Here is a 23,898-nt window from a genome sequence, read left to right on the forward strand (position 1 = left end):
CACTTAACTCCACCCAATAAATAATGCGATAAAAGACTCTAATATTGCGACTCGAGACACTTCAAATCTAGACTAAACAAATGAGGCGATACAAATAAATCCAATATAAATGAACTAATATAATATAAACCTATCAAATCTAATATAAATTAACCAATATAATATAAAATCTAACAAACTCTCACACACTAATCATTTACGCTGTTTTATTACCGTTCTTTTTTATCCATGCGTGACGGTAACTCTACCAGAAATTGCCCTCTTTCCACAACGCGAAGGGTGGGTATCGATGATTTATTTTTATCGTATACGCCGCTCTGCCGCCTTCTGCAGACCCCGAAACGTTTCCAATCTAACCGGTTGACGTTGGTCGTCGATGGACATTGGTAATAAAACGAATTTATACCTTCGATATTATTGATGCGTTGAAAGGTATCTTCTTGATTTATACAGGCCGCATTGTATGTTGAACTCTGCCCACACAATTCTCAAATCAAAGCTTTTCTGGGATATGAAGTTAAATGACGCGAATATTTTTTCAATTATTATTTATGCTGCTTATTTTCGAAACGTATCAAGATTATAGACCACGCAAAGGGCGTTGGTAGATGTAAACGACTGCCAAATAAATATTAATGCGAACGGTGATTTATGCCGTATATCCGACAGAGTTCTATATAAATCAACATAATTACCATTAATATCATTTCAATTGTAATTAATTTTCTCTTCGACTAACGAATACAAAGAAAACGAAATTAATAACAAGCACAAACGGGTAGCGGTGTGGCTGTATAATGTATAATTTAAATTTCGTAGTCATCCACAATGGGTGTGGTAAAGGGGACCATACACGTGCCGACAGCCCCCTGCTGCTAAGTCAAAGACTCATAACAACGCACCGAATCATAACGAACATAACCCATTGTATTATTATCTAGGAGTCGAATTCATATGAATATTTTTAAATACATCATATAACCGCAGTTGTTTACTTTGTATAAATAGTATTATATCTTTATATCAAGAAACCCACTAGAAACGTCATTAATCCTATTCTTTAGAAAAGAAAGATCTCTTCTAAAAATGATCCGAGAAGGAGATAAAAGAATAAGATAAGAAACGATAAGGAGTGGTTCATTACTCATATAGAAACTTGTCAAGTGCAAAAGTTAGATGTCGACACAAGAGACGACCCTTCAGGGACCTATAAGCATAAATGGGGTTGTAAACTAACGCTCGTTGGGTCAGAGGAGACCGAAGGATAATTACAGCAATCGCTGTTTGAATAAATGACATCAAATTACCGATTGTGAAGCTATGTGTAATAACAGATAAAATAAGGTTTAGACTTTAGAGATAAAACTTTTCTAATAAACTGTAATGGTTTGTTTTTATAGGTTCGATTGTGTTTGACGATTCTTTGTTCTCCGCACTAATTTAACCAAACGTTAATAAAAATTTCTTTTTTCTATATTAAGTTCGTCTAGATCGGCGTGTGTAAGTATAAACAATTTAGAAACTTTTGTTATAAAACAAAAACTGAGCTTACAACCAATTTTTATTCATTTAATTATAATTATTCGTTGCAAAAAAGAGATAGGAATTTTGTTAGCACCGCATTCATACCTCGTTTTGATATGGTAGCGAGATTACAGGTGAATAACAGAATGCATACTAGGGCGAAAAGGGTCTTTTAAGGTATTAAATTCCCAGATAACATCTTGAACAAACGTAAAGGTTAAACCAATTTCTTTTATTACGTGATAGGGACGAAGGAAATGCTGACAAACAAAATTAAATGATCTTTTTTCTACAAGAAACACGCCAAGTCTCGTTAATGCCTGCGAAGCAATCAAAATAAACGCGAAAGAAACGTCCTCTAATTTGATAATTCACATTAATGAAAACGATGTAATTTTATAAGCGAAGTACATTTGATCCAATTTTAACTTATTTTAATTAATATAAATAATAACTGTAGTATTTAGAGTATTTTCTTCTATCACAATCCGTCGGTACCCGTAAAATAAAGTAAACGAATAGCAGATACGATCATAGAAACTTGGACGGAGAGTATCGATATATACGAACGGCAGGTTCAGCGAAATTGCCAATTCACATTCGATGGCATATGGATACAGATAAAAGGGAAGTAACATTACGAAAACTTTATAAACGTTACAGTTATGGGGTAAGTTTTATGCGAACCGTTCTTTGAACCTTTATCAGAATTTCTTGTCGTTCATTATCTTGTCGGACAGGAACTCGACTATTATTTAAATATTTTGCGTTTTAATTTTTTTGGGCCATGTTTCTACGAATTTTATCACCACCATTAGTTTTTTGAGCTATATAAAGTCACGCTGGAAACGACTTAACCATCAGTTGTCTACATCAACTACTAACAACAACGATGTATTTCATTCGCATTATTTTCGCAGTTACCTTAATCACTTTTGCAACTTCTGCAACCGAAAAGGATTCCATCAACATCACTCATTATGGAACGAGTATTTTTGGGGTACCCAAAGAAGAAGTGGGAAAAATGGTAAACGAATGGACGATTGATTCTAATATTAACCCAGAAGAAGTAGGGGGATATTTAGAAGGTGATATCTTGGTTCCAACGAAAGGTAGAAATGGACTTGTTGCGTTTAGTGCTAAATGGGAAGGATCCGTGGTTCCATATGTAATTGAGGGACCTTATACTATGAAAGATGAAGAAATGATTCAAAATGCAATAAAGCAATATCACGATAATACTTGCATAAGGTAAATAAACAAATTTATTAAGAATTTAATTAAACGTTTTTTTCTTAGATTTAGAAGAAAACAACCCGATGATACTGATTACATTCGTATAATCAACACAAAAACTGGATGTTGGTCTAGCGTGGGTCGTATTGGAGGTGCTCAAGAAGTCAATTTACAAAGTCCAGGTTGCTTATCAACCGTTGGAACTCCAATTCACGAACTTATGCACGCCTTGGGTTTTCATCATGAACACACGAGATATGAAAGAGACGATTTCGTTAAAATTATGTGGAATAACATAGGGAAAGGTCACGAAAATAATTTCCAAAAAGTTCCAAAAGATACAACGAGCGGATTTGGAGTCGATTATGATTATGAATCGGTTATGCATTACTCAGCTTATGCGTTCAGCATTAATCAAAAACCAACCATTGTTACCAATAAACCTAAGGCTCAAATTGGACAAAGAAAAGGATTCAGCGTTGGAGATATTAGAAAAATAAGATCTATGTATAATTGTACCGTTTAATTGATGAATTATTTAAAAATAATATTCGAGATATTTTAAAAATAATTTAAGTAATATTCCATGGTAATATGTGTGAATAAATAATAATAACAGCAAGTTTATTTCTGTAATTTTCATTATTTTCCGTGAAAACAGTGTATAAATTGCATAGATTCAGTCTCATACGGGCCACACTTTGCAATTTAAATACAAACAGGGGTATATAAACTGTTATTGTTCGAGGAAATCTATAGCTGGCGATATTATCGCAAACTCCCCATTTAGCAGTGAATTTCCTATACCTGTATTTCAGCCGGCGCAGTCGTGAAACTAGTTCCGGCAATTAATGGGGGACGCTATTTGCGCACGGCTATATGTAATGAATATATCATAGCATTGTTTTGGCCGCGACGATGCCCAACAGCCAAAACAAACAACATAAAGAAACACTATAAATTACAACTGCGCGAGGATCCCAACGATGGTCAGAGGATACATTGGACCCCTACGTTAATAACGAATTTTGGTCGACCGAGTGTGGAGATAAAGCAATGGAATCAGCAAATACGTAGCGCAGTTCGTTGTGCTTAATTTATAAACTCCGCGATTACGTGTTCAATCATCGTGCGAGTGATAGCGGACTGGAAATTTATTATGGATCTGCAGCGGGTTAAATTACCACTGTTTCGAGAAACGTATACAATAGAACGTTTCGATAAATCCAAACATCATTAGGAGCATCAACTGCAATTTGCGTTAGATACACTAACGCCGTAGATGCTATATTTACGTAATTAAATCAAAAATTACTACATTACTTGAACTAAAACTAACATTAGCATTATCACTAGAACTAACATTAAACCTAGAACGAGAAATATTCGGGTGATTCTTTTCGAATCTTTCTAGTTCTAAGTCTAGTGTTAGTTCTAGTGATAGTGCTAGTGTTAGTTTCTAGTTTTAATTCAATTATTACCGTCCGTATAACTCTATATACTTTTTTAAAACTTTTCATTTGTTAGATATAACAAAATAAAGTTTCAGTATTCAAATTAGTCCATATGCTTAAATAGCATCTGAAATTGCAAAGGATCTCGGAGTCCCAAGCTATTCAAAAAGCAACAAGGTCGTACATCAAAAAAACTTAGAGAACGTTCCTCGGAGGATGTAATTTACATTTTGCTGCAATATATTTTCACTTCCTTGGTGTAATAAACATCCTCCTACAACCAAAAGAGAGCAAATTGAAAGTGTTTTTTTTTCTCCTTGTTATATTACCGCGGAGAGGCTTGCAGCTTACTTGCAACTACCTCGAACGAGAGTGTATAGTCCTTTCGGGAAATCCACCGCGTTTGGGGAGAAATAAAGAAACGGGATTCTTTTCACACGTATTTCGATCAATTTTATTAAATTTTTTTTGAAGCGTAAAGTTCACTTCCGATGCCCTCGTTAGTAACCCATCGTAAAATTTTGCATAGTCAGTAATCATCGCAATTCGTTTAACAAGCAAACTTTGAAAGCGCAATATTCCCAGACTTAAGTAACCGTGATACAGGGGTGACCACCCCTTGTTTAATTTCACTCCTCCCGTCACTGGCACGTGCTCAACGCCACCTAGCAATTAGTTCCATTATGATTTCTTTGCCACCGCTGGCAAAAGTGTCCCACAAGGCTCGTTCGTTTCTATCGTTACGGTGAATTGATGCGTATTTCTACGGATTCAATCAACCGTTATTATCTGGGGTTACAAGTATGAATCATTTAAATGGTCTAAAAGTCTTTCTAAAACTTTATATCTACATCATATTGATTTTAACAATAATGACCTTTATTCCGAGCTAAAATAATTGAAAACCACCAACAAATTTTCTTCGCCTTGTTTATTTATATCCTATATGTGCTCCTTCTAGACCCTTCCGCTCCATGTTCCCCGTCATTGACCAAGTCACGCGAATCGTCGGAAATATAGCACCTGGGCTCTATGGGGCCACAATACACCTCTCTGGAAATACTACTTCTTACACATTGCGCGCGACTTATTTTATTCTTTACGCCTTCACACAAGGCGGCTTGCTTATAGGTAAGGTGAGAATTTTCCCATTTCGTCGGGGTTTCAGAGAACATAAAACCTTTCCACGTTATTTAGTGGATCACCTCGTGGTCGAAAACGTACTACAAGTACGTTATTTACGATGAAAGACTTCCTATCCGTATAACACCTTAACGAACTCTTTCATCACTAATTCTCGAAAAACTAATATAAATAAAATACATTTGTTTTAAATAATTGTTTATATTTTTGTATTAGAACCTCTGTTTAATTTAGAACCTCTGGAATTAGAAGAAGAACCACCAGCAAAGCGAAAACCTCTGCGTGGGACGGGGCAGGTGTGAATCCCCACACGTTACCGATGATTTAATCTCGCCTTAAGTGTGGTCCAGCACGACGAGGTGGAGGGCTGTAATGAGCATTTTGCGACCACATGCACTAACCTACTTTACAAGCTGAGCACAAGCACTTGTAACACCTCATTACTATTTAGCAGAAGGTTGCATTTGTGAGCTTGTATAGGAGTTGCAAATTCACTATTCTTGTAAACAAATTTTTAATTTCTAAACAAATTTATTCGGAAATTGATGAATTGAAGAGAATTTAAGTTTGAAATAGAAATTTAGAGTATTTCTTTAAGAAAAGAAAGACGATGTAAAGTAATTGAAAAGGTTTCCGTTGTCCTATATATCGAAAATGTGTCGGATATTTATTTATCTACGGTGATGCGGTCTGGGTGCATCGCGGGAGAAGCATTGAATAACGTCCGAAAATCCTGAAGTGCACGTACAGGCTCAAGGAGGCTTTACTGTATTATCTTGGGAAATTAGAAAACGGAATCAGATTTGCTTTCCGGAAAATCCGAGACGTCTTATTGTCGTTTCTTTTGCGCTTGTCCCAGACGTGCACTTCTATATCCGAGTAAATTACGTTGGCTGGTGCAACATTTGCGACCACCGCCGCCGGTAGATACAGGAGAAAGAGTTGACAAAGAAACTGGTTGTCTACATCGCAGTGCTAATGTAATTTACGACTTTGTTTCGAGATAGCGGTAAAGCCTTTCTGTACGGGACGGAATTTACTGAATTGTGATGGGTATATTTCGTACTTTTTTATTATAAAATGTTAATACAACTTGATGAGGAATGCATCATGGAGCATGTAACATGGAATTACACTCGTGCCGTTTTAGTAAGCTGATATAAGCTTAAGTTTTCTTTTTCACAGCAAGGATAAACAACGCGCCAGCCCAATTTCACTAATTTAAGTGTACCTAATTGAAATTTACTGTTGGACGAAACGCAAGCAGAAACTTAAACACGTAAACCAGTCTAAATACGTTAACCGAGGCAAGTCTACCTACGGCTATAAATTAAATTATCTCTCATATGGCAGAAAGCACGTTTGGACGCGTGTATGTGCAACTGAAAATAAATTTTATCTTGAAAGATATATATATGTAAAAGCACGTCGCGTTTACTAGATAAACTGGCTGTTATCTGTACGTCATAAATTCGCATACATTTGTTTTTAAAAAAACCATACGTTACTTTGATTTGTGGGAAAAACTATACCAAAAACTAAATTGAAAAAATTAAAAATAGGAAGTGAACGAATTTCTATTCCAATTTCGATTTTCCATTCAGGGAGTTATTAAATTGACGCTCCGAATTTTTTTCAAGTATTTTATCTGCACTTGGGGTGTGGACCCCACAATGCTGAATCTCCCTCCTATTGTTCGGCAAATCTAATGAATTGCCGGCTCATTGTTACACGCTCCAACTGCATGCAGGAAGTAACGGGAGGGGTGTGAGGTCTTGTTACAATTGCGGATGAAGGGGGCGTCTAGACAGGGTATTGGAAGATAAGCGGTTCTAAAAGAATGGGGTTACAGGAAACTCAAAGAAGACAATGAGTACACTTACAAAATACTTCTAATACCTGAAAAAAAAACAGTTAGATTAAGATGAATCAATAAAGTCAAAAGAGTGATCTCACGTGAGTACCTCATTTGAAAATTGTATCCCGGTGGCTTAAGAAGGGATTACGAAAGAAAATTAAAGGCCAAATAAAGTCTTGAGGAAGGTTTTGAGACGGCGCACATACGTAGATTTTAAAGATTTGGGCGGCCAAACATATTTTATGGTGTTTTTTGGTTAAACATACGATATATAATGTAAAAAAAAAACGTTATTAAAAAACAAATCATTATTTTCATAGTTACACATTTTTTTTGGCAAGAAATAGCAATTTTTAGGGCAAGTACAAAAAATACATGAAAAAATACTTTTTACCTATTATAACGTAAAAATATCATGCACTAAATATAAAATAACATAATTATAACTAAATAACATCGTCTTTATCTTCGGACCATTCTTCCATCAGAGAGCTGATGGAAGAATGGTTTGGTTCGGCAGACATCAATAGTGCTATTGTTTCAGGGAGGAATGCTATGCGTGAAGGTTTCTGTATTTCTCTCATGCAGCTAATTAGGGGGTCTGAACTTAAGAAAAGTCTATTAAATACATCTAAATTACATTCCTCTCTCGAAAACTTTCTAGCGAAGTTAAGCCGATACGATCGGAAGTGTTTGTTTCGGGCTTCTGCTGCCTCTTCCGATAGCTGGCCAATAGGAAGTAGGGAATTTTGAATTATTTGTCCACCATGCATCAATATTGTATGCATGGTCGGAGTCATTGGGTGCCACCCATACAGTTCTATATACAATTTTGCGGTATCATATGCATATTCATCATATTTTACTTTGTCAATTTTGTGACCACTTGATATTGTTTCTAATAGAACCTTCAATCTATAGATCAGTTCAAAGCTAATCCCTGTGATCTCAGCAGCTAATTCTGGGTTTGCAAAGAATCTCCTGCTAGTGTTGCCATCATTGGTATTGCCAAAGTTAGCCTTTAGCATATCAATGAGTAGTCCGGTTTCATTACGAAACTTCTCTTGGATTTCGGACTTTCGTTGTGCTTCCAATGCCTTTTCTTCTTCAGTTTTCCTTTCTCTATATTTCTTAACCGGTAATTTGTACGCTAGATGGATTATGCTTTCAAAAAGCCGAATTCTAGCGTGTAATACAGACAAGCCGAATTCTAAAACAGAAGGATTTACAATGCTCCTTTTGTTCAAATCATTGAAGCTCTTCGAGGTAGCTCCACAGATGTAGCACTGAGAGGTTGATTTAGTATTTGTGGCAGCGTTACACACCTTTCCGTCGACCATTGTCATTTTTAGTGTGTGCCGGAATATAAATTCCTTGTCTTGTAACGTGACATTGGTGTTATTCAGCAACTTTGCAGAATCCTTCACGTAATTTATCTCGTCTTTCGTTACGTCTATAGACTCTTTCAAATACCGGAATCGGATAGGACGACAAAATCGCGGAGAGGATGGCGTTGGATTTTTCCAAATTATTTTACTGCCTTCTTTTCCACAAACAATGCGCAAAGGTACAAGAAAACTCATAAACATATTTCCATCACATTCGGTCTCATTGTTAAAATTTTGTTTAAACCTGGATTGTTGAGAGCCATCACAACCCCATTTACAAATAATTATTAGCGATTTCCTTTCTTCTTTGCTAAGTGTAATTAGCACCTCTTCTAGAAAAATTGATAAGCGTTTCACAGTAAGGTCCATTAGGCATTGTAAGTTGCTTTCTGCACAGGTAGCCGTAATCCTTAGGGATTCTTTTGGCGGATAACATTCTTCTTTCGCCTTTAACAAAAGGTCATAGCAAGGGTAATGTTTTGGGTTTGTTGCCCTTATTATTTCGTATTGCCGTCTAGTAAGGTCGACTTCCACGAACATCCGAAGTGCTTGCAGAGGTGTTAGCGGAAGTATCTCGTCATTCACTTTAGAGTAGGCTCTTCTATATTTACTAGCTCATGTTGGAGAGTTTGTGATATCTTTTAGAACTTTCGAGGCATCTCTGTGTCCACTAGTTTGCAAACCCGATTGTGCAGCTTGCACAATGATTTCGTCGTCTAAAGAGGCGCGAACTTTTTCAGTTTTCCTTCGCTTGCTTCGGTCACTTAACTCTCCAAAAGGTTTGGGAGGTCGACCTTGTGGGGAAGGCGATTTTCTTGGGATTTCGAACGTTCCCTCTAACCAAGATTGGTTGTTTTTAAGAAAAACACGTTCGTGTTTGTTGGCTTTCAACCATCTTTGTTTGATTTGTGATTTTACATAAGAAAATCTTTGCTTCAAACACTTTTTACCGTCTTCAGTTTCTCCATAACGAAGTATAAGATGATTTTCATAAAAATCGAGTTTTTCACTTAAAGTTGGTAAATTTTGCGCTTGTATTTGATTAAACAAATATTTTCGAGTCACCATTTTAGTACCCGAGGCACTAAACTGACCTAATATAAAAATAAAGTTGATTTAATATCAAAAAGCACAAATATGACATTTTGCTTTCTTTCGACTCAATAGTTTAAACTGCTCTTAAATTGAAAAAGCGCGGCTTTCCGCGGCTAAATTTTTTGTCAATATATAGCTTAATATGTTAAATGTGGAGTACGAAATAAATTAGTACAAGGACGAACACTGAAGTACTTTAAAAGACCTTTTGAAAATTAATTAATACAAAAAAATAATATTTAACAGTGTCATTTTTGACAGTTAAAAAATTTATAAAGGAATATTAAAATTACGTAAATACATAAGTATCGAAAAATATTGTTCCTTACCTGAATTATCGCAATCCATCATTGTCACTTAAAAACAATCTGAATGAAAATAATGATGCACTTTAGAAAAGTTGCAAGTTTGCAAACGCCGAGAACAGATAAGTACACGTTAAGTAACTATCGAATTCCGACTACCTGACAATTAACTATCGCGCATCGATGAGGGGTGGGAGGGGTGTCATATTATTCCTAGAAGTGTGTACTAACTCAAGTAATTGTTAATTTAATGATATACTGTTTTTTAAAAATTGACTTTTGGCCGCTTAAATCTGTAAAATCTATGTATGTGCGGCGTGTGACCTGTAATCCTTTTTAATCTGTATGAAATTAACCACGAAGCGGAAGGTCTTCATCTTCAAGAATCGATGAAAACGTCGACAGAATCCGGGATCTTGTGCGTGCAGACTCAATGACAGTCCGAATGATTGGGAAAGAGTTGAAATGACTCACACCACCGTTCATCAGATTTTGACCAATCAATTGGGGATGAGAAAAATCTACGCATTTCCAAAAAACCTTTCGCAAAACCAAAAAGACATCAGGAAGGCAAGGTGGCTTGATTTTTTGGAATCGATTGAAAATGATCCCCATTTTCTGGAACATGTTATTATTGGAGACGAGCCTTGGGTGATTGAGTACAATCCGGAAACCAAGCGCCAGAGCATGGAGTGGCACACTTCAACCTCTCCAAGGCTCAAAAAAGCAAGAATTAGCAAGTCGAAGATCAAATGCATGCTGATTTGTTTTTTCGATATCCTGGGAATCGTCCACAAACAGTTTGTGCCTCAAGGCCAAACAGTCAATCAATACTTTTACCGAGAGGTTCTTGAAAAACTTCGAAAAAAAACTGGGTGTTGCATCACGATGCGCCTTGTCACATAGCAATTTCAATAAACGAGTTTTTGGCCAGTAAAAGCATTCCTGTGACTCAGCCTCCTTATTCGGTTCTAAAAGAATGGGGTTACAGGAAACTCAAAGAAGACGATGAGTACACTTACAAAATAAAAAAATTATTAGATTAAAATGAATCAATAAAGTCAAAAGATTTTAAACGTAATCCCACGTGAGTTCCTCATTTGAAAATTGTATCCGGGTGGCTTGGGAAGGGATTACGGAAGAAAATTAAAGGCCAAACAAAGTCCTGAGGAGGGTTTTGAGAAGGAGTGTGACCTGTAATCCTGTTTAACACTTTCTGTGTGCGACTAAGAGAGAATGTTGGAGGGGAAGAAGGAAACCGCCGAAACTGAACGGGTGCGGCATCTGTATCTCATTTATTCGGCCGCAGCCGCCCCTTTCGATTACTTAGGATGCCGTTTGCCGTTTGTATTAGGATCGGCCGAATCCGCGTTTATGCAAATTGGACACGGGTCATGTATCAATTTATTAGAATATAAAGCTTACCGAGCCTGTTTCCTCCCAAATTGACATGTTCAAATTCAATTCTAAACCCGGTCGGCGCCAGTTTACGGTATGACTTGGGAGTTTCTGGGGAAACGATCCAAATCTAAACTGAAGCCGGACGTAAATTAAATGTAAATTACGTAAATGCGAAGCTGTTTCGAGATAATTGACAATTATTTTTCAATTATAAATAAATTGACCTACAACTAGAGTAGCGGGAGCATGCAATTTCCTATAGATTAATTAAATTAACCGATATGTTGGCGCTGAATTTAAACGAGTTTTCTAAATAGTTCATTAAACCCTTTTATATATTTTAGTAACGTACAGGGCATATTTAATGATGGGATTTTATATTAATTATCGTATCATAATTGAATGTATTATATTCGCTCTCGCTGCGAATGCTATTAATGAGCAACCCACAAGCACGCAAATAATTCTATATTAAACCCTCCACTTTGATTATTTATTATTTTAATAATAAATTAAAAATTAACCACCATCAAAATTAAATAATAAATCTTATTCACCATCCAAATAAAAAACTTCTAAATTCCAATATATCGTTTGTCACATCCCAAAAACAGTGACAAAGTAGAATAAGGGGAGCTATAAAAGAATGGGAGCCGTATCTAACACGGATTATGCAACAGAATGCAATTTTCCACTGCGTTCCGCAAAAGATATTTAAAGCAGATGTGTGCAAGTTGTGGAAAACGGTAAGAGGGGGCATAAATTTATATAATTGGTTCTGCCGAACCATTTACTTTCGAAAATTGTTGTTGCAGCTTTTACGACGAGTGGCGAAGCTTTTCTTTATTTAGGAGGGACCGTTTGACGTAGATAACTCTTCTTTATACCACCTAAAATACATCTCAAAAAAAGGATAACTACAGTACGTGCTGATGTCCAATGAAATAAAAATGTACTAAAAATTTCCCTTCTTCAAAATAAAACGTGGATGTTCGTAATAACCTGCCTAAGCAAAAAAAAGTTCCCCCCATTTTTGCGCGGGCCAAAATTGTATTTTTAATTCCTCAATAAAGTCGACTCGGTTCGAATTAATTGAAGAGTCTGAAAAAAAAAACTTCGATCATTTTCAAGAGGAACGTTCATCTTTTCGGGAGATGAATTATTAACAACTTAATTTTTCCACTTTGGCACAAAAAGTGACCGTCGTTAAAATTCTTAAACGAAGCCGAAGGTTATTCAGCGTCGACACAATAGAGACGTAAATGAAGAGATTCGATAAAATTTTAAGGGTGTATAGAAGACAAACCACCTGGAAGAACCGTTTTAAACACCCCGAGAAAGTCATTAAACGAAATTAGAAAAGCCGAAACGAGAAATCATTCCTCGATTTATCGACATTTTAAAGTGGTTTTAATTAATAACTTTCCATTTAAACAAAGTCTAAAAGGGTAGCGAAATTCAAAATTCGGTAGCAGCTGGTTTATTGTTACCGATTACTAAAGTTATGATTAGAAATGGTTCCAATACAAAACTTTTTGTGTTTATATTAAACAACGAATGGAATTTTGGCGTTCTAAAAAAATTGTTTCATAAAAATGCAATCATATTAGTAATACTAGATGGTTTGGTATTCCCTTCCCCAAAACACCGATGTAATATCCGTACTATTTGCGAAGGACAGCGAACCATCCGTACTCAAAACACCGGTATTATTGTACGTGCTGTCCGAAAATCGTGATCGGCATACGACCGCTAACTAGATTCGGAAGCTGGGGGCATCCCGCCGAGCGAGACCTCGTCCAACGGATAAAATCCAATATCCTACTCGTACATCAACACACACACACGCCTTTACACACTTGAGTTTCTATTTGCCGGCAGTGTGTAATACAGCCCGGGGCCCCCTTGTTAAGCCCCCGTCTATCAGGATTAAGTTGGGGCGAAGTGCGCCCGTCAATCTCTTGCCCATTCACCATCTCCATCGCGACACGCCGTTATTGACGCACCCGAAAATATTATGCTAATACTTCCCGGACGGGGAGTTCGTAAGCAAAGACTCCTATATCGAGCAATATTGAGATATTACCGAATCCTATTGAATATCACTTGTCACGTATACTCTGCGACGCAGGAAGTTGTATTAAATGTAAGCCATTCTATTAAGTCTACGTAAAGGGAGGATAAACGAATCCATCACTTGGAGATATATTGAGTTAGCGTTCAAAATCTAATATTGAATTTAAATTACTATTTATTTTATTAAACAATTAAGCACATAAATTATAATAAATGAAATAAAATAAGCAAATTAAATAATCAAAATCATTAGCACAAGGTTTACAACTCATCTGGTATAGACGAGGACGCTTGCAAAAATGTGATGGCTACTTTCTGATTAATATAATATTAACCATTGAGATTCGACCACAGGTGACCTCGGCTTAATTAGTCAAAAGATCTACAATTTCACCTAATGAAGTCGAGGCAGTTACAATATGATGACGTGTCCAAATAGTTACATTAAAAGTTAAGTACAAATCCCTGCATCTTAGATCGCATTAGAAGTTCATTTAAAAATCATACAATTACTACATCTAAATCGTTACAAATCTTTAGCACAAATCTTACAATCGTTTAGTCGTAACAAAAACTTTCAGTTGTCAATGTCAAGTTTAATTTTATTATTATATTCGTAATCTTCATAAAATAATGATGAAAATGAAAATCCCGTTTTTCTCAACACTATTCATTTGTCGTTTAGTCAAGTGATGCGTAACGCGGTCCAATTAAAATTAAGCATTAAATTAATTTGAAAACCGCTACTAATTAGTAAAATTTAATTACTACTTTAAAATCAAATTCAAATAGTAAAATACACGATATTCAAACGAATTACACATTTCGCGTAAAATAATCAAATCAATAAATGAGGTGAAAATGATTTACCCTCGAAAACCTACATTTACTCTACATTTGGATGATGAACCGAATTAAAAAATTAAAATACAATTTGTTACATAACAGTCTAATTTCGAATCGAATTGATTTATTGCATTTTATTAAATAAATTAAATTACAACTTTTTAGTATATTGGGTTGCATATCCACAACCAATAAAGTTCTCTATTACCATAGCAACCACTTCATATACAAATAAACGTCAGAAAAGAAAAATGAAGCTAAAAGTAACTGTTGCTAAAAATAATTATCATAAAGCTGCTGTAACGTGTTTAAGTTGGAGTACAACTGAAGAAGTTTATTCGGCAGGGTAAGTTTTAATAAGTTAAATAATCTAATTACTTTAAAAAACATTTATAGTGATGATAACCAATTGTTATGTTGGAACGTTTCAAATAACGAAGCAATTAAGGTCACCGATTTCAAAGCAGAGCTGCTTCCAACCGATTTACATTTTTTGCCTCGAATTGGGGGAGCTTTAGGAAAACACGGAGATCTGATATTAATCACTTCAACAGATGGCAAATTTCATATAGTTAATAAATCTGGAAGAATTGAACGATCTGTTGAGGCTCATAAAGGAGCTATTTTATCTGGACAATGGAGTAATGATGGATCAAGTTTGTTAACAGGTAAAGTTTAATGTAATTTCAAATTGAACTATCACATTAAATGCATTGTTGTTCTCTTTTTTAAGCTGGAGAAGATGGATTTATAAAAATATGGTCTCGTTCTGGTATGTTGAGGTCTACAATAGTTTCAAGTGATTTCTCAGTTTACGGGGTTAGTTGGTCACCGGATAATCAATCAATAGTTTATACAAGCGGTAAATTCATTGTGATTAAAAATTTAGCACCGAATACAAAACCTCATAAAGTAATTATTATTTGAACCAAAATAATTGTTTCTAATTATTAATTTATTTCTAGTGGAAAGCTCATGAAGGTATTACATTATGCCTATCATGGAGTTCCTCATCCGAGTTAATTATATCAGGAGGAGAAGATTGCAGATACAGAGTATGGGACAACCAAGGGAGACAATTATTTTCAAGTAACTTACATGATCATCCTATAACCTCTATGGCTTGGTCCCCAAATGGGGATCTTTTCGCGGTTGGTTCTTATAATACTTTACGTCTTTGCGATCGCTCAGGGGTATAAATTAAAAGAAAAAGTAATCACAAAATAATAAAAAAATTTTAGTGGTCTCAATCGCTTGAAAAACCATCAACGGGTTGTATTTATAAAATATCGTGGTCTAGTGATGGAACTCAACTTGCTGGGGCTTGCGCTAACGGCCACGTTTTATTTGCACACATCGTAGAGCGACAAGTTTCTTACTTAAATTATGTAGCAACCGTAACTGAACGAAAAGTTGTGGTGGTTAAAGACGTTTTAAATGATGCAACAGAAGTTTTAGATCTTCCCGAAAGAGTTATTCAAATGTCACTTAGATATAATCACTTAGTTTTAACAACACCCATACAATGTTATATTTATGCCACTGTAAATTGGAATACCCCAACTATTTTTGATTTAAAAGATGGGTGTGTTATTTTATTGCTATTAACTGAAAAGTAAGTTAATTTTTTTTTAAATTAAGTACACTTACTTAATTATCGTAGCCGACGTCATCATTGCAAGTATGCAACCAATATCACAGTATTTTTATTACATTACGCGATTTGTGTATTGCAATACCAATATTGTGATATTAGTTGCATACTTGCAATGATGACGTTGGGTACGATAATTAATTAACACACTGTATATCTTATTGAAGAATTTTAATATAATAGGCATTTTTTATTGGTTGAAAAAACCACCGTGGGTCTTTATAATTATCAAGGTAGATTAATAGCATCGCCAAGATGGCCAAATATGCGTTTGGATAACATTCGAAATTGGCAAATATCTTTATCGCCGGATGTATTGGTGATTAGGGATGCTTCCGACACTAAATTGATTCACATCGTGGATATAACATCAAATAGAAGTATGATGGAACAGTCGTCTACTATCCAACATTCAAATCAAGTACTACAAATATCATTAAATCAATCAGGAGGTGCCGGAAATAGAATTATGGCCGTTTTAGATAAAAATAAAGATGTTTATGTTATATCGATCAAATCACAACATAAAACATTTTCTAAATTAGGTGAGGAACTGCACTAAATCTGGCGATAGATTACTATACTCTATTTTTTAATGCGGAAGAGAAAATGAAAAGTCACGTTTACACAGTGTAATTTTTCAAAGCTATTTTTTGGCGGGAGTTTTAAAACCCGAGAGGATTTTAAGTAAACTGTAGTTACGAATTTAATTACTTGTTTGTTTAAACATAATAAAAACCATTCATCTAGCGTTGAATAACAAATAAAACTAGACAATACTAGCACTAGAACTAACACTAGACCAAGAACAAGAAACATTCCGTTTAGCTGTACCTCTGTTAAGACAGCTGATAGGTGGTAGGTAGCGCTAGTTAGCATAAAATATCACTGTTGCATATTTTAATTGAACTAACACAAGACCTAGAGCTAGAATCATTCAGGTTTAGCCGTCCTGAGAGACGTGCGGCTAAACCCGAATGTTTCTAGTTCTCGGTCTAGTGTTGGTTCTAGTTTTACATTAGCACCATAACTAGAACTAACACAAGACCTAGAACTAGAATCATTCAGGTTTAGCCGCACGTCTCTCAAGACGACTAAACTAACACAGTCGTCTTGAGAGACGTGCGGCTAAACCTGACTGATTCTAGTTCTAGGTCTTGTGTTAGTTCTAGTGGCAGTGGTAGGTAGCGCTAGGTTGCATAAGATTACTATGTTGTATATTTTTATTGAACTACAACTAGAACTAACACTAGAACTAGAAAGTATCGCTGAAGACGCACGGCTAAACCGGTATATTTCTAGTTCTCGGTCTAGTGTTAGTTCTAGTATTGCAACACAAGACCTACCACTAGAATGATTCGAGTTTAGCCATACTAAGAAACGTGCGGTTAAACCCGAATATTTCTAGGCAGCTAGGCAACATCTCGAATTTTCCTAGTGTAATTTTTGCTTAAGACTAACTAATAGCAACCCTTGTTTTTGGCGCTTCAATTTGAAAACACTCTTCTGAATTAAAAAAATAGAGTATACATTGTGTTGTAGAGTAGTAACCAAGTCGAGGTCACTTGCAGCCAAGGCACTGCAATATGTGTAGCTTAACTTGTATTATGATGCTAGAGTCGCAAGCAGCCTCAGCTTAATCAGAAGATACACTGAAATCAAGGAAGCAAGCTGAGATTCTACAATAAAAGCACTGCAATATGTATTGCTGAACATATACAATATTTTCATTCGTAATTATTTATTTTAGGTGGTCAAATTCAAGGTTTCCAATGGAATTCGGATGAAAATATGTTAGCAGCTATACAAGACACACATTTAGTGGTTTGGTATTGCCCGTCGGCTTGTTTTGAAGCGACGTTATTAAGAATGTGCTCTTTCGTTTACGATTCATTAGAACTTAGTCGTAGTCCGAAAATCAATGATTTCGTTGGGAATTCAGTTTCGATTCGGCGTTCAGACGGTTCTTTATTAAACGTTCCTATTTCACCTTTTCCGGCGTTATTACACAGGTATTAAACTTAGTATTTATTTATATAGATAAATAGATTTTTGTTGTAGATATATTCAAGATGGAAAATGGACGGATGCTTTAAATATATGTAGAACTACGGAAGATGTGGCTTTATGGACTTGTTTAGCCGTTTTGGCAACTCAATCTCAAAGCGCGGATACGTTAGATGTTGCTGAAGAAGCTTATGCGGCTATTAATCAATTCGATAAAGTTTTTTATATCCAACATTTAAAAGTATTTGAGTTTTTTTTTAGGTTAAATTAAATTTGAAGCATTTTTATTTTAAGGAAATGCCTACAAAAGCTCAACAATTAGCTGGTGCGGCTTTATTGGGGGGTTCTTTGCAAACTGCTGAGTCTATATTGATACATAACGGAATGGTTTATCAAGCTATATTAATAAATTTGCAATTATTTAATTGGGATCGGTAAATATTATTTTAATTAATTTAAACTTTTTGGAATTAAAGAATTTTTTGTAGTGCTTTAGATTTAGCGACAAAACATAAAAGTCATGTTGATACTGTGTTGTATGTGAGACAAAGATATTTGGATAAAATTCAAAAACAAGAAGTAAATGAGAAGTTTGTGAAATTGAGGAATTCGGTAATGTTAATAATAAAGTTTAGGTTGATTATAATATTGATGTTTTAGGTAAATATTGATGAAGAAAAGATTAAGTTGAAAATGGAACAAGAAAATAATAATTTTAAGAACTAAAAATTACTTTTTCTTTTTTTTCAGCGATATATTAAATGCATTAATTATGAAATTGTGTTTAAAAAGTTATTTATCATTTACTTTATAGATATTTTCAAATAATCATCATATTGCCCAGCTCTCAATGAATCCATTTTTTTCAAATCTTGATAATATTCAACTCTTTTATCTAAAAACTTTTCATCTGTCATCCTTAAACTTCCTGTTAACCATACTTTACCCATAATAATCCCTACAAAAAAAATAGTATCATTTTATAAGTACAAATGCTTTAACAGTTAAAATGTGTTAGATTTGGTTTTAATAATATATCATTTCATTTCTAAAGATAATTCAATAAAAGTGGAAAGGTCTCATTAAAACCTACATTTACAATCAGGATCTAATTCTAATAATTCTTCTAAATTCCCCAACAACTCTTTTCTTTGCTCATGATCAACATTACGATGACTTAAAACCCATCGAAGATAAAACCAAGCACTGCTATCAGCAGGATCAGTAAAAACAGCACTTTTAACCAAATCCAATTCACCCTGAATGCTTTCATCATCTAATTTTCTTAAAGTACTCCTATAATGCCATGAGGAATAGTTTGAAAAGTTTACATTTAATCTTTCTGTGGAAAATTTAATTTCTTCTAATAGGGTTATGCCTATTTTGTTAAGCATTAATCTTCGATAATCCCAACAATGAACTATAAGATAAAAAATGTTTTACAAACTTTATAACTTATTGGAATTAGATTAATTACAGTTTCTATCATCCAAAGACAAATACTTAGTGCACAAATTAAACTCTTGATTCCAATTCGGTTTTGGATGATGATCTAATATCCAATAACGATGGTGCCAAGAACCATAAGATTTTGGATTATTTAGAAGACATGATTCAGTTAATTTTATTTCATTTTCTAGAAACTTTATCAAATCTTCCGTATTTTCCCCTTCTTCCCCTGTCTTTTGACTAAGAATTAAATATAATTAGTTACAAAAGAATCAATTATTCATACAAATAACCTCTCTTGTAGTTGTTGAAGCACAACTTCTTTTCTATAATTCCATAAAGTATACACATCTGGATTGGATTGCAAGATTTGGGCACAAAGTGAATACGTTTCAACGTGATACGGTACAGATTTTCTATTTAAAGACACTTGATTCATTACATGTTTATAAGCAGCCAATTTCTTTTGCTGTTCTTTTTGTTTGAGGAGTTTTTGTTGTTCTGTAGTACGAACTTTTAATCTCCCGTGCTAAAAAAAGTTTAATTTAATTATTTCCCTTAGTTTAATCAATATAAAACGTATACAAACCATTTTATAAAAATATTAAATTGTATTGGGAACGTAACATAACCTCACTTTTATCTGTCAAAAAATATTTTATCCTTAAATTATAGAATTTATTTAATTATCAATTTATTTATTGAGAAATTACAGTTTCTTTTTAATTTAAATAAACATAATAAAGAATACAGAAATGTCTTTTTGATTTAGAGTAAAAATAATTTAATTTAAATAACCTCACTTTTATGTGTCAATTCTTTTAACCAAAAGGAATAATTTTCTTTAATGAGGATTTTAAAATTATATTTGAGAAAACGTTTTTATTTCAAAAAATTTTAAACCGTGCAAATAGTTACAAGTAGTAATTTTTTAAGTTACATGGACAATAAGACTTAAAATACATGAAAAGGATTTCTTTCTTGTTTTCTTTATGTACAATGCGTGTTTATTTTTTAATTTAATATCAAATACTTGTTTATAACTTTATTATAACTTTAAACTCAATTTTCAAGAAAGGACACAAAATCGGTGAGCTTGTAAAGTTGATCCTCACTCGAGATGTGTCCGCTAGGTTCTAATTTAGGTCTAACTGGATGTACCATTTGAGTGTCAGCTTCGACTAACCACCCTTTTTCAATACAAGCTGCCCCGGCAACTTCAACATTAAGATCTGTCATGGATGCCACAGTTTCAAGGGCTATTGATGAGAAAGATTGTGCTATCAAATCCACAGCTCTACTTCTTACATTTTCTAAAAATAATGATTAAATAAAAAAAGTTTATGAAATTTTTATATAAATATGAAACCTTGAACAAGATTCATAAGTTCTGCAACTGTATCCGACCATTTAACACTTGTTAATGCTCTATAAACGGCAGGAAAGTCCCTTTGCCACATATGTTGAGCAACAGTCCATATTTGTCCTAATTCAGGCTTGCATAATTTTACCACATCGGGTATTCGTTTCCATAAATACTTAGCATTACATCTAAAAAGAGAAAAATGACAGAAAAGTTAGGTTAGGTTTAAAATATAATGATTTTGCGACGAATAACGGAATAACTTACAAATCGTTCTGGCATAAATAAATAGCTAACAATTGTTCGTAAACTTCGTACGTAGCGGTGCCGTTTGGGGCCTAAAATAAAAATATTTAGAGGTGTCATAACCTCAAATAAAAGTTTGGAAACCGAATGCGGGACTCACTTCAAGCTCCTGTCTTTCTAAATCTTCTGCTAATGTGTTTATATTATCCTTTAACATTTTAAGCTATTGTCTAGAGGCAGGCCACTTTTATTAATAGTAAATACCCGTTAAATATTTAATTATTTCGTTCGAAATGACAACCAACATTTTTCCTAATCGACCAATAGTTTACCAACAAGCTTTTGGGCATGTCCCTAAAGTATGGCGGGATATTTAAAAATAACATTTTAAAATAATAATTTACATTAATCTATTTATTATTTATGGATAGGTTATAATTTAAAAGTTGGTTAAATATTGGATATTAATTTTAGAAAAATATTAAACGTACAGGTTATGATACTTAATTTAGCTATTCTCTATTAGAGGGCGCTGAAATCGATATTATATTATTTATTCTTATTTTACTATATTTTTTTCATTTTATTTTTGGATGAAATTATATTCAACTCATATAATGTTGTATAAAAATTAATTTGCTTATTTAATTACAATGATATTTCTGATATAAAAATTATGTGACAAATTTACAAGACATACTAAAATATAAATAATTATTTCTTTAAATTCATTTTTATCCTGGAATTACAAGCAACTGGAGCGCTGGTTCCAGGCTTCAATTTCGATTGTAAATTAGCGTCAACACTAATAGCAGATTTGACCTTAGCAACAGATAAATTATATGATTTTCCGGTGCGATCTTTCACCATAGACGATGCAGGTGTTCTTCCCAACGAAGAAGTCGCTATATCTTTCTTATATTTCAATAAATTTAACCTCGATGGGGGAATGAGTCCTTTTTTCTTCGCACCAGTTGACGCAGCTTGTTTCTTAGGCGTTTTACTTATTGGGGTTGATTTAATTTCAACACATTGCACCATTGCCTGGTTTCCAGTTGGTTCTAATGCACTTGAAGTACTTGGTAAAGAGGCCAAAGGACTAATCTTCATACTATCGGAAGTTTTCGTAAAGGTGATGTTCTTTTTGGACGCCACATCAATAGCAAATTTTAGTTTTCCTTCGATTTCTTTTAAAACATCCACTAAGGAGTCGCTTCCTCCTAAAGAAGTCCTCGGGTGATTTAAACTCAAGCAGATTGGGCTTGAACTGTGTCGAGGAGGAGTGGAACCGATCGTAATTCTTGATAAATTATGATCGATTCTTATATTATCGGTGGATTTAGTTTTACGTAGTCCAAACATCGCCTTCATTTCTTGGATAAGATCTATGTTACGATCATTGGTGTTTGAAAAAACTATATATTCGATACATTTTAAAAGGAGTGTGTTGATCATATTTGCTTTTGTTGGGGCAACTGTTGGGATGATGTTCGATTTAGTTATGGAGATATTTCCCTTTAGATAAATAATTTTTTTGTTAATTTAATTTAATAATTTGATTTGAATTAAATTCTTTTTACCTGTGCACTAACACCGCTAACATTCCACATTAAACCATCATCACTTTGTTCGGGAGGACATCTACAGCAACAATCATCTTTAGACAACCATATTTTTGTACCAGATTTAATGCAGGTTATCTCAACTTTGACCAAATTTTCTTCTTTATTTTTTAGTAATTTGTGGAGTTCTTCGAGATTATCAAGTTTTGCCGTGTCGACTAAATTAAATCCAATACATAGTAATAAACGTGCTAAATCCGCCGCATCAAATGACTTCAAAAAATTACAATTACTTATAAGAAATTTTTTAGTCACCATTTTACCTTATGAACCTCCTTGGCTTTAAATTTGTCGCTGGAAGACGTTGGAAGTTCTTGTGTGGCGGAAATTGATGAACAAGATGTTTCGGAACTCATTATCGAGGATGGTTCGACACGAACTAAGGTCAGAACAATGTTAAATTCAACCTATAACAAGGTTAAATGCAGCAAAACTGGTTTTAGGGGAATAAAAATTATTTGGATTCTGAGTTTAAATTAATTTTATTAAAATAATTTTGAAATATTATTGGAAATTAACGATTTTATGTTGGAAAAATTTATTTAAAAAAGCATTTTATTTTAAAAAATATTAAAAATGTTAATTTTAGCTTATCATGAAAACTTAGGCAACCCAATTAAAACACTGAAAGATACAAAGCTTCAAAAGAAAACTTATTTACTGCCATCTCTTGAAAGGCAAGCCATATTCATCAATCAAAGCTGCAAAATTTATAAGGAAGACTCTTAACTGCAGATTCTAATTAAAAACATGCGTTCCATGCGAAACCAACTCCATAATGGACTGTTATGAGGACGCGTTACTTCATCATAAAGTACTGTGGGGTACACAATCTATTAATTTTAATGATGCACATACTCTAAATGTTGGTTAGGTGACTTTCTGAAACCGCAATGTAAAGCAAAGCATATTCCCAAAAGATTCTTTCTGTTATTTTTGACAAAGGACTGGGTTACTCGACAAATGGTATGGATAGAATTGCTGTTCATATAGGACATGCCAAGATGTATATTTGGATTTGGATATTCTGAAATGTCTAAACTGTTGCTATCAACAGTACTAGCAGTACTGTGATCTACCACAAAAAGCATTCACCCCCACATGAAACTACATACATACATTTCCAAGAGACTTAACTGGTCCATGAAAAATGCCATGGCAGAAATATTTGTAATTGTGGTGATAGCTCAAGTTATCTTTTAGTATTGAATACTCATTACTTTCATTTTAA

At 34.2% G+C, this 23,898-nt stretch overlaps 5 protein-coding genes across 6 annotated transcripts in view; 2 read left to right on the forward strand and 3 right to left on the reverse strand.

The window, feature by feature from the left end:
• LOC111427779 (zinc metalloproteinase nas-7-like) overlaps window positions 1-3,387 on the forward strand; it is a 57,804-nt gene extending 54,417 nt beyond the window's left edge. The window contains exons 2-3 of one of the 2 annotated variants that reach the window (XM_023063079.2): window positions 2,445-2,775; window positions 2,824-3,387. In XM_023063079.2, the coding sequence (XP_022918847.1) occupies window positions 2,549-2,775; window positions 2,824-3,286 (690 nt within the window). In that variant the 5' untranslated portion in view covers window positions 2,445-2,548 and the 3' untranslated portion in view covers window positions 3,287-3,387. Of the gene's footprint in view, window positions 1-2,417; window positions 2,776-2,823 lie in introns of those variants that run through there. The other variant, XM_071196919.1, reaches the window with a different exon arrangement.
• An 11,098-nt stretch (window positions 3,388-14,485) lies between these two features.
• LOC111427982 (intraflagellar transport protein Oseg5) lies at window positions 14,486-18,765 on the forward strand. The gene is made up of 11 exons (XM_023063364.2): window positions 14,486-14,672; window positions 14,723-14,994; window positions 15,060-15,238; window positions 15,292-15,519; window positions 15,568-15,941; window positions 16,164-16,525; window positions 17,731-17,992; window positions 18,042-18,228; window positions 18,282-18,421; window positions 18,476-18,599; window positions 18,648-18,765. The coding sequence occupies exons 1-11, from the start codon at window positions 14,578-14,580 to the stop codon at window positions 18,711-18,713; spliced, it is 2,289 nt and encodes a 762-aa protein (XP_022919132.2). The 5' UTR covers window positions 14,486-14,577; the 3' UTR covers window positions 18,714-18,765.
• LOC111427983 (Rab geranylgeranyltransferase subunit alpha) lies at window positions 18,717-20,129 on the reverse strand. Its single transcript, XM_023063365.2, has 5 exons — window positions 20,026-20,129; window positions 19,730-19,965; window positions 19,465-19,676; window positions 19,081-19,407; window positions 18,717-18,945 (listed from the first exon to the last, which is right to left on the reverse strand). The coding sequence occupies exons 1-5, from the start codon at window positions 20,026-20,028 to the stop codon at window positions 18,791-18,793; spliced, it is 933 nt and encodes a 310-aa protein (XP_022919133.1). The 5' UTR covers window positions 20,029-20,129; the 3' UTR covers window positions 18,717-18,790.
• A 169-nt stretch (window positions 20,130-20,298) lies between these two features.
• On the reverse strand, window positions 20,299-21,380 carry LOC111427805 (COP9 signalosome subunit 8). The gene is made up of 4 exons (XM_023063112.2): window positions 21,206-21,380; window positions 21,067-21,137; window positions 20,806-20,987; window positions 20,299-20,749 (listed from the first exon to the last, which is right to left on the reverse strand). Exons 1-4 carry the CDS (start codon window positions 21,260-21,262, stop codon window positions 20,499-20,501), a joined length of 561 nt encoding a protein of 186 aa, XP_022918880.1. The 5' UTR covers window positions 21,263-21,380; the 3' UTR covers window positions 20,299-20,498.
• A 280-nt stretch (window positions 21,381-21,660) lies between these two features.
• On the reverse strand, window positions 21,661-23,067 carry LOC111427798 (uncharacterized). Its single transcript, XM_023063102.2, has 3 exons — window positions 22,931-23,067; window positions 22,626-22,880; window positions 21,661-22,560 (listed from the first exon to the last, which is right to left on the reverse strand). The coding sequence occupies exons 1-3, from the start codon at window positions 23,021-23,023 to the stop codon at window positions 21,760-21,762; spliced, it is 1,149 nt and encodes a 382-aa protein (XP_022918870.2). The 5' UTR covers window positions 23,024-23,067; the 3' UTR covers window positions 21,661-21,759.
• Between the last annotated feature and the right edge of the window lie 831 nt (window positions 23,068-23,898).

The sequence above is a fragment of the Onthophagus taurus genome, chromosome 6 (assembly GCF_036711975.1).
Source record: "Onthophagus taurus isolate NC chromosome 6, IU_Otau_3.0, whole genome shotgun sequence".
Lineage (NCBI taxonomy): Eukaryota > Metazoa > Arthropoda > Insecta > Coleoptera > Scarabaeidae > Onthophagus > Onthophagus taurus.